At 46.7% G+C, this 10,977-nt stretch overlaps 1 protein-coding gene across 1 annotated transcript in view; it reads right to left on the bottom strand.

The window, feature by feature from the left end:
* Positions 1-3,987: 3,987 nt before the first annotated feature.
* Positions 3,988-10,977, bottom strand: part of PSMB2 (proteasome 20S subunit beta 2) — a 34,500-nt gene continuing 27,510 nt past the window's right edge. Inside the window, exons 4-6 of the mRNA XM_063140166.1 lie at positions 8,709-8,871; positions 6,041-6,090; positions 3,988-4,204 (exon numbers count right to left, since the gene is read on the bottom strand). Of these exons, the coding sequence (XP_062996236.1) occupies positions 4,097-4,204; positions 6,041-6,090; positions 8,709-8,871 (321 nt within the window). The 3' untranslated portion in view covers positions 3,988-4,096. The remainder of the gene's footprint in view (positions 4,205-6,040; positions 6,091-8,708; positions 8,872-10,977) is intronic.

The raw sequence follows: 10,977 nt of genomic DNA, 5'->3' as shown, positions 1-10,977 counted from the left end.
ACATGAAGGGAAAACCGCCAAACAGCAGCGAGGGCGTTGCAAATCCGTCAGCCTCAGCTGACACGTTCAAAGAGGAATGGGCCTTCGTTGTCAGTGCAGTTGGGCCTTTGCGCAGACATGTACAGCCCAATCCCACGCCTCCTCGAATGTAAGCTCTCTTATGTTCAATGAGACTTACGCTCAGGTAAGCGTGCATAGTTCGGCACTCTTGAAAGTGCGAAACCTCCACTTCAGAGTACTCCAGCTGACTTTGCAATTTTGGTGGAACTGTTTTTACACATGCTACGAAGGTATTGGTGCTTTAAATTTCTAAATTTCTTGTATTGCTTACTTTATATTGACCCAGAGGTGTTGGACCACAACTCCTATGATCCCCCAGCCAATGATCAGAAATGCTGGGAATTGTAGTCCCAACATATTAGAAAGCATTATACTGGGGAAGGGTGTATTAACCTTTTGTTAGCCACCTGCAAGGTCTTTTTGGCCAAAAAGGCCACATAGAAATAAAGCACAATGTAATATATAGCTACCAATTCAAAGCACCGGGGCCTCTGAGCCTCATATTCCCTACTCCAATTTCCCAAACTCCTGACAATCAAGGCACTTCTCCCCAGCCCCCATTTGAACCACCTGCTGTCTCCTTGCCCACTCTTGCCTTAGGGGCCGGGCACTTTGCAATGATATTAATGAGCAGTAGATTCAGGACAAGATGAAAGACATGATGCATCTCTCATAACACAATGCATCGTTAGAAAACTGAATTCACTGCCATGGACTAAGGCAGATGTAAAAAGGGATTAGACTAATTCCTGGAGAAGGTACCTAAATGGAGCTGCTCTCAAAATACTAGAACCCAACGACAACAATGATGTGTTCATCCTGTGAAGCTGATTGGTGGGATATTCATGCTTTAGGGTGGATTCCTGCATTGAGCAGGGGGTTGGACTCGATGGCCTTGTAGGCCCCTTCCAACTCTGCTATTCTATGACAGCTAAAAGGAAGGAGTTCTTCACAAGAACAGTTATTTGCATGGTATAAATGGGGGTTGGATAAATTCCTGGAGAAGGCTGTCAATAGCTACTAGCCCCCATGGATATAAGCTACCTCCAGTATCAGATTAATGGTTTAATGTTTTTAGCTGCGTATATTTATTATTTTATATTGTTATATAGCTTTATCTGTACGCCGCCTTGAGATCCTAGTGATATAGGGTGGGATACAAAGGTTTAAATAAATAAACAAACACCAGATGCTGGGGAACATGGGCGGGAGGGCGCTGCTGCACTCCTGTCCTGCTTGTGGGTTTCCCACGGAGACGGTCCGTCGCTGTGTGAACAGAATGCTGGACTAGATGGACCCTTAGTCCATCCCAGCGTGGCTCTTCTTCGGCTCTTAAGTTCAGAGAAGAGAAGCGGAAGGCTGGACTGGATTACCCTTTTGTCAGCTTGGGCAGGGTTCGTCTTCGATGCTGAAAATGCCAGATGACATGCAGCGCTAAAGAACCTCCCTCGCCCAGTTCCTGACATGTGAGAGAGTCAGCAGGTGGTTCAGGGAGGTACAGGATAGTTCAGAGTTCTAACAGCCAACTCCTTTTTGCAATCATTGATCCATACCTGTAGAGATCTCACAGAGAAACGGTAGATCCGATCAGGCAGGCTGGCCAGAACTAGGCGAACTGGTTGGCTCTCCCCGCCCCGACACACACATTTAGTCAGGGGTCTGGCAAGGCTGCTCCAGATGTTGGCAACCATGCTGGTCCTCCACTGTATGGCCAAGAGGCTGGTATGCCTCTCAGCTAAGAGGTGGGGCAAGTCTGGGTGCACACACCGCACAACCCAAGGACTGTCTAATAACCACCCTAAACTGGGGCTGAGATGCTAGTTGAACATCATCTGCTGACTTGTAGTGAGTTCGAACACCGGTCCATTTGGCCTACTATTATCGAGTGGAACCGAGGTCTCACACACAAGCTTTACCCCCATCAGCTTGGCCCAGCGAAAAACTTCTCAATACTCCTTCCAACAATTGATCAGATTCAGGCCTTGGTCAGCCTCCAGGGGGCGCCACTCGATAAAACGGCAAAATTACCTAACCGAAAGAACTACAATAAATATGACACATTTTGTAAAGCCTATATCAAGTCAGGCCATTGGTCCGTCTACCTAGCATCACCTACACCAGCCTCCCACCTGGTGCCCTCCAGATGTTTTGAACTTCAACTCCCATCAGCCCCAAGCAGCATGGCCAGGGAGGGCATCATCCTGGCTGGGGAATGCTGGGAGTTCTAGGACTTCCTTTTCTGCCTAAATAACCATAGGATTGCACCCTTAATCTCCCATTAATTGATCAAATTCCTTTTCAAAGCCAGCAATTGCATCCTGGGGCAGTGAATTGCACAAATGATTTCCAGCAATCTGCGTTGGCACAGAATGATCGGTTGCCGGCTCAGAACTTCATTTTGACACTCCTGAATTTACTGACACTCAGCCTCAAAGCGTCCTGGCCACAGAAGAAAGGAATGCCTCCATTTCTCATTTCCTAATTTTTGGACTTTAATTTGCATCAGCATTACAGTGTTTGGTTTGGTTTTAAATGGTGGAAACCTTACAACACACCATCAGCCCCGTGGAGTCCTGGCTTTCTCGGTTACCCACACTCTTGAGTGGAACCCTCTGCTCACAGTCTCCCATGACTTTGCAAAGAGCGAGTCAAATTACTGAAATTGTATTTTTAAATGCTCCCTGAGAGAAAATAAAACCGTCCCTGCATGTAGAAAACTAGAAAATCAGGAAGGTTTAACGTAGCCTTCACCCTGAAAGACAAATAACCTGCGCAAAAGACAGGGTACAAGGCAAGAGGTCTCAACATAATAAACGGCTCCTTTTAACCCAGTTTTCAGCACCAACAGAAGCCTATTTCCTAGCAATTCCACCTGCTGGTAATAAAATGTGTTTTCTTTTCAAGCCAGAGTGGTAGGGGCACTTTGGCAGGCACAAAGGCAATGCCTGGTCTCTGTGTGTGTGTGTGTGTGTGTGTGCGTGTGCACTGGGGCCCATGGGCACCATGTTGCCAACCTTTGTGGTATGGTATTTGTGCTTCATTTGCACCAAGGCTCTTTTTTCTTTAACCAAGGCTCTCTGCTCTTTGAACTTGCTAGAACATCTCTAAACTACCAGGAAGAAGCATAGCTCTGTATTACAGCAGCCATTTTGTATACTGAACATCCCAAATTCAACTGCTGGCATCTCCCAGGGTAGAATTGGAATGACTCTTGTCTGTAACCGCAGCTGCCAGCCAGTGAGCCTGTTCAGAAAACACTTCAGGCTCTGTGGTTAGCGAAACTGTGGTTCTCTGGGGTTAGCACTAGCCACAAGCCGTGCTGCCGCCCACAACACTTTAAGCCACGGTTAGAGCCGCTAACCCTGCCGCCAAACGGTCCGACTGTGGTTAGTGAGTGAGCAGGGTTCAGCAAAACGCATCGCACAAGACACCTTAAACCCTGCTGCTTAACCAAAAGCCTTAACCAGCAGGGGTTAAGGTGTCTTCTGAACAGGCCCGTTACAGACAATTTTGACCTAGACCGTCTGACTCTGTATAACACAACTTTTCTTGTTTGTACTTCATGACTATTTATCCACCTTTTGAAATATATGGTTTGTCATCATTAATTTGCTTTTCGTTGCAGAAAATGCTTTTCTGTGTGTGGAAAATGTATTGTAAAAACGAACAAGCAAACAAGCAAAGCAAAACATGGAGAAGATAGTCAGCAAAAAACCATGAGTGAGGAACCCCCGCCCCCTGCTACAAGGAGGAAACCATCTACCAGGCCTTGCAAATTCAGACTTCAGCTCTCCAGATGCCTGGGGGATTCTGGGAGTTGTAGCCCAACTCATCTGTAGGGCATCAGGTTGGGGAAGGCAAACCTAATTCATTCAAGAACCATCTCGCCCCTGAATCGGTTGGTTTGTGGGAGAGGAAAAAAGCAAGCATCGTAAGAGTCAATCTTTATTTGTTGTTGCAAATGTAATACATGAACTCTGGATTTCAGACAAGTACAAAAAGCCAAACCGAGGTGAGAGGCGGGAAGTGTGGGCGTTCAGGCCACTGATTTTAGGAGAGGTATGCTGGTCACTTCGTGGATGCCGTCTTTATCGATGAAGCGAGCATTGAAGGAAGGCAAGTTCAGGATGAAGCGTTTCTGAAGCTGTGGGAGGAAGGAGGCACACGTCGTTCAGAGTTTTCAGCAAGTCACCCAAAAGGTTGCACGACCTCTCAGCTGTCCATTTGGGTTTCATTTCTATGCTGCCTGAAATGAAGCTTGTTTTCCCCCCTAAGAAATCCAAGGGGCTGGAGCCAAATGCTTACGTTGAAATTTTATTTCCATTCTCAAAGAATTAGTATCTATTCCAGTGGTCCCTAACTACCTTGGCTCAGTGGGAACATTTGGAATTTTGAGAGAGAGAGAGCTGTGGGCACTATCACAAAATGGTTGCCACGGGGGAGTTGTCCATTGAAAAGACGGTTGTTGTGGTGGACGTGACCAGTCACAAAACACTCATTTCCCAGAAGGCAACTAGCAAGACTACTAAAAGAAAAATGAACTTGCCCAAGAACTTAAGCATAAGGCTAAAATGGGGCCTGAACTCCAAAACCACTCTTTAAAGATGTCAAAGACAACACTAGAAGATAGCACTTAATTTTGCAGCATGCCATCATCATCATCATCAAAATCAGGAGAGGCAGGGAGCCTGGGAGATGCCAAGAGAGGAGCTTACATCGGAGACCCTAGATTTAGTCCCTTAAAAAAAATGTAGAAAAAAAGTGGGGACCCTTCAAAAAGTCACAGGAGAATTGAGATGCCCGTTAGGAGTTGACCCATTCCCTGGCACTTTAGATTAGTTAGTTCACCCTTGTCTTCACGGTCAGGAAGGGGTCCAGCTGCTTGAGTAATGGGGTGGGAGCACTGAGTTCAAATGATACATGGATTCTGAACCTAATCTCCAGTCGCCCGCCCGCCCCATCCCCCACTGCAGTGGGTGAGTGGTTAGTCCCTGCCCCCTGCTCTCTTACACCAAGGTCTTATTATGAAATGTAATCTTTGTGCTTGTGTGTGTGTGTGTGTATATATATACACACACACACACACACACACACACACACACACTACTAAGAATAATACTAATTATTATTAATAACAATAACATTTATATACCACCTTACAAATCAATAGCACAGTTACTTAAAGATTTGTGAGATCAAAAGTCAGCAAGGGCGTGATCTTGGGGGGGGGGCAGTTTTGAGCAATGGCACCCCCCCCCCACTGGGAGGGAGGCTTCCCATGGGGTCTGTGGTCTAGGAGAACATGTGCCCCACAAGGCTGCTGGAACTTCCTCAACCCTGGTGGCCCTTCTGGGAGATGCTGCCATTGGGCCAAGGCTGCATGGACTCTGCCAACCCGAGGTGGAGGTTCTGGTTCCAAGCCAAAGCACCTCCACCCCCCCCCCCCCCCAGGGAGCAGAGCCCAGCAGCACACGCACTGCCTCCACGCTCCCCCAAGACAGGGCGAGTTCGGCCCTTCTTGCGACCCTATCGTCCCCTGCCCTCCATCGATGCAATGCGACTGTAACTTTACACAACTTCAAGCTCAGGCGATACCATCACCTAGGCGGCAAACATATGAATCCGATGAAGGATTAAACCCCCTGGTCACTAAACAAGGCGGAAGGGCGGGTTAGTAGCATTAAATATGGAAGAAGCAGAAATTTCATTCAAAATGGAAGAACCAGAAAAGTTTCCAAAAAGGGAAATTTAAGCTTTCCAATCTGGAAAACAGGAAGCAAACTAGGACGATACAGGGGGAAAATGCTTATTCCCCAGTAGCCAATTTCACATCTGGCTGCTTTGTATTTATTTCTGCTTCTGGCAAGAATATATGTTGGGGGCGGGAGGAGAGAAGTTGCAGCAGCAGAAGAGAGGGAAAAGCCCCGGCCGAACAAAGGCAACCAAACATTCGTCTCCTGGGCCAAGGCGGGTCACTCACCTCCTCAAGACATTTCTGGAGAACCTCCACCGCTTCTTCGCGGGTGATACCTGGAGGAGGAGGAAGAGAGGGCAGCACAGGCAGCTTTGATTAGCAACCGAGTCTCTCCCCCCCCCGCCAAAAAAAAAACCTCTGTATGAAGTTCGAACAGCTTTTCAGCCAGGCACAAAGGAACGAAAGTCTCTTTCCCAGCTCAGAGAAAACTCGTTCCACATGTATGAGGGATCACCTGTGCCCCAGTGCTCTTGTCCAACGAGCCATCGAAAATCGATTTGTTCCACCGTAACGGGAAGCCCGACAGAGTCCTCCCTCCCACGGCCAGGGGCTCGGGCGCTGGGAGAGGCTGCCCAACTCAGCCTTCTTGAGCTTATTACGGCTTTAAATCAGCTCCATCTGTCCACGGCCGGCTGCGAATCCCTCAAAGGGGAGGGGTGCTGGGCTTTTAGTGCGGCATTTTGACAATGGGAACGGCACGTGTGCAAAGTGCCTCGGCTATTCTCATGCCTGAGAAGAAAGGTTTGCTCCTGCTGGGGACAGTGAACTGTGACAAAACATTAGGTCAGGGGACAGAATTCTGCTCCCACCAATCATGGGAGGTGCGGGGGGGGGGGGAGGAGGGAAGGACTGCAGGAAAGAGAAGACAACCAAAGACATCTTGCAGAGGCAGTTTAAAAGCAGGGCAGAATTTCCACTGAAGCTGCTTCTTCAATGAGAGTGCGCTCCGAGCAATAGTTGAAAACAAAATGTTCACAAATATTCAAAATTTATCAAGATTTCCAGTTTTGCCACCTGGCTTTTAAATGAACAATGTCAGAACATAGACTCATAGAATTGCAGAGTTGGAAGGGGTCTATAAGGCTATCGAGTCCAACTCACTGCTCAATGCATACTTGGGTGTAAAATTGTAATTCAAAGTTTGGGATGTAGGCGTTTTAAACTTGTCAACGCCTCCATTGTTTTGGTAGATGTCGACTATGAAATTGCACACACCAGCCTGCCCTAGCGTGGTACACTCCAGGTTGGAGAAGCCTGGCATAAGCGGTCAAACATGAAATATAGTCACATACTACACACTATTGCAGGTCATCCATCAAATGCTGTACTAAATACCACTGCATGTCAACGACCAAAAGCTATTAAAGATTTAAAATAAAATATCTTAAAACCTAAATAGAGAAAAGAAATATTCAATAAATATTCAATAGTATACTACTCTGGACAAAAACTGAGGGAACGAATTACTTTCTGCTTTACTCCAAACCTAAGCAGGTAGAATCTTATTAATGAGCACAAACACTATGGGAGTTAATACTGAAAAACAAAACAAAAGGTGCCATTTTTTGGGGGGGGGGCATCTGTAAGTTCATCGCATTTAGAAAATCTGAGCCTCTAGCCCTCATGAAGCTTGGAAATGCACAGGCAGTGTCTTTAGAAAGCCCAGAAAACAAGAGGGCTGGGAAAGGCTTTTTTTAATCTGTTAGGAAGTTCTATCTTTTGCATCTCTCTTTGCATGTTTGTTAGGCATGATTCAAAGACTTTTTGTGCCCTGGGCAAATTAAAATGTTGCCACTACCTCACTGAATGAATCTTATTGTGTCTTGAACAGGATAAAAGCAGCACATTAGACGATCAAAAGTCAACATGTGACATCTTAATTTCCTTTTATTTTTGGTAACTTATTCTGGCCCATATTAGCTAGTGTGGACTAAATAGCACTCCCAGATTCCGGGACACCAGAAATGCAGCACAGCTTAGAATCTCCATTTCAGCTACATGCTGAAAAGCAGATAAGTCCCAAAGTGCAGCCAGCATCTCTGTCTTCATCTTCAGGATACCCCCATAGCCGAGGCAAGTGACCCTGCTACAAAAAGCTAGCTCATTTGCCTCGATCACTGGGCTAGCTGTATGGCAAGCAGTGACCCGGTTCTCAAGTAACAGCTAACTATGGGTTGTTTAACCCAGTTAGTTGTGGCTGCGCAGCAGCAAATAACCCAGAGTTAACCTAACAACAACCCAACAATGGGAAATTCCTGGGTTGTTGATTGAAAATGGAAGTGCCAAGTGTGCGGGAGGCAATGCACTTGCTCGCTGCTACTCACCCCTGACAATTCCTGGGATAAACAACTGAGGAATTGTGGTTATATGTGAACAGGGTCAATGGTTCCCCCATTTTTTTTTACAGTGTTCAGGGATGAGTGTAATAGGTTGGACCCAGGCTAAGTCAGTTGTACATACAGCCCATTCAAATCAATGGGCCTTAAAAGATAGTCATAACTAATTTTTCATATTGCTTTTTCTGGGAGACAGCGGTGCAACCAACATAGTCTGGATCCAAGCTAATATGTCTTAATAGAATACAAGAACCTGCACTAAGAAAACTGAATTCTGAGAACTGCATCCATCATGCAGTTTGGCAGAAATCTTAACCTTTTCCAAAAAGTCTTCTGCTCCTACTAGTCCAGAGGAAAGAGCACTATTCAGAATACTTGCTTCCAGACACCCAGAAAAACTGTTTTGCCCCTCTGGCCCAATGTCTGATCCCTCAGGCGTTGCTCACACCATGCCACAGCTGCCTTTTGTAGCCTTAAGGGCTAGATATTTGGGTTTGAGTAAGGAAGATTTCAGCTGCGGTCCTCGGGGTGCCCCACCACAAATTTGCCATACTTACCTGGTTTGTAGTAACGGTCGAGGATGCTGAGTGTCAGGAAGGCGCCATAACCGTGGGCTGCAAAGGGAGCTTTCGCCAGGGAAGCGAGGTAATCCATGTAGTACAGGGAAGGCCCGTCCTGTTCATCGTAGCCCGCCAGAAGGAGGTTGACATGATAAGGAGTCTGCAAAGAAGAAGAAACGGTCAGAACACAGACCTGGAAAAAACAGAAGGACCTGTAAAGAATGCGGTCAATATTCTAAGGGTAAGGAAAGAAAAGTATAAGCAAGACTGGTGAGCTGCAAACGCCACGAATGCCTCTTCCATTCACCCCATGTGCCCCAAGCATTTTCTACTGGGTAACTAGAATTCATTTCCAATATGACAAAGCAGCCTTTTTAGATTCTATTTCCAACCACAGCAGGGGTGAGCAACGCAAGGCCCACAGGTCGCACCCATGGGTGGTTTTGCTGCCCCCGTGGGTCCCCCTGCCACTGCAGCCAGATACATGGAAATCCAGCTGCCCAGCCACCAGGGAGAGGGTGCAGCCCAGGAGACCATCTGCCAACCCCCAACACAGTGAAGTTGGCCACCCCTGCAACACAGGGTGGGTTCCTTTAAGGTAACATGCTGTAAATCTGTGCAGAAGAACTTCAGAAGGATTTCTGAGATTAAAAGCTCCAGCACTATTGATTTAATTAGCCCATGTTAACACCCCCTTATTTACGCCTAAGCATCTTGCACGTACAGAAGCTGGCAAATCAAAGGCACACCGTAATTGGAGAGTCAGGTTCCGGGCCACAAACATGGCGTCTAAACACCAACTTTTATCCGAGTCTGTGTCAGATGTCAAAGCATACATGCATAAATGATGTGCAAGCTAATTAGACCCAGACAGCTGTGCAACAACTTGATCGGGAATGCTTAGTTGACACAGACAACGGCAGGAGGCATGTCAAGTCTCCCTCAATTGTCATATCCCCCATTTTGCTATCGTTGGGGTGGGGCAGGGGTGCACGCACGAGGAATGACACATTAGGGACATAGGAAATGGCCTTATACCGAGTCAGACCATTGGTCCATCTAGCTCAGCACTCTTGACACTGGCTGGCAGCAACGGCTCTCCGGGGTTTCAGGCAGGAATCTTTCCAGCCCTACCTGGTGACTGAACCAGGGACTTTATTCATTTATTAATTACATTTTTATACCTCCCAATTGCCGGAGCTCTCTGGGTGGTTCACAAAAATTAAAACCATTCAAAGTACAAAACAACAGTATAAAACCATACTATAAAATACAATATAAAAGCTCAACCAGATAAAAACAGCAGCAATGCAAAATTACAAATTTAAAACACCAAGTTAAAATTTATTTATAGACTGTTATGCTGGAAAAATAAAAAAGGTCTTCACCTGGCGTCTAAAGGCATATAATGTAGGTGCCAAGCGGACCTCCTTAGGGAGCTCATTCCACAGCCGGGGTGCCACAGCAGAGAAGGCCCTCCTCCTGGTAGCCACCTGCCTCACTTCCTTTGGCAGGGGCTCACGGAGAAGGACCCCTGAGGATGACTTTGCATTGAAAGCAGGTGCTCTACCACATTACGAGGGGGAAGGCTGCCACCCAGCGCAAAAACACCATGCTTCCATTCCATTTTTGTAAACCGCCCAGAAAGCTTCGGCTGTGGGGCGGTATATAAAAGTAATAAGTAAATAAAATGAATACATTCCCTCTAAGTGTCCCATTATTACACTGGGCAGAAATGCACAGTGCAATGGCGTACACCAGCAGCTCCTGAACAATATGCCAGGGCACACTTGCGCACTGCAAGGAAACTGCTAGCAGTTTCAGGGAGGGGGTGAATGGGTGGGGGATCCTTGCAATGGATGAGACTGAATCATTATATACACACACAACCACCCTGAGAGGCAGGCTCAGCTGTGAGACCACAGCTGCTCCATACAGTATAGTGGCCCAACAAGGATTCAAACTTAGATTAAATATAGTTACCACCAAAGTTTTGCAATGAACTTCAAGGTTCACTGTAGAGATTTTAGACTCTCGCACTGAAAGCTATAGGGTGGGTGGGTTTTTTTTGCTTCTTTTAAGGGATGGCTGGTGGAAGAGGCAGAGTAAAGCACTCTTTAAAAACAACCACCATGCCAACATGGTGTTACACTTAGCAGAAAGAGGGGCGGGGGCACTTTTGCCTCTCCGCTGTTCGATTTAAAGTATCTGCAGCGATTAGGAAGACGCGTGAAATCCTTCAGAATTTACAGCTGGAGGGGGCCTC

Source organism: Elgaria multicarinata, chromosome 13 (genome assembly GCF_023053635.1).
Source record: "Elgaria multicarinata webbii isolate HBS135686 ecotype San Diego chromosome 13, rElgMul1.1.pri, whole genome shotgun sequence".
NCBI lineage: Eukaryota > Metazoa > Chordata > Lepidosauria > Squamata > Anguidae > Elgaria > Elgaria multicarinata.
This window is presented reverse-complemented; position numbering and strand designations above follow the sequence as displayed.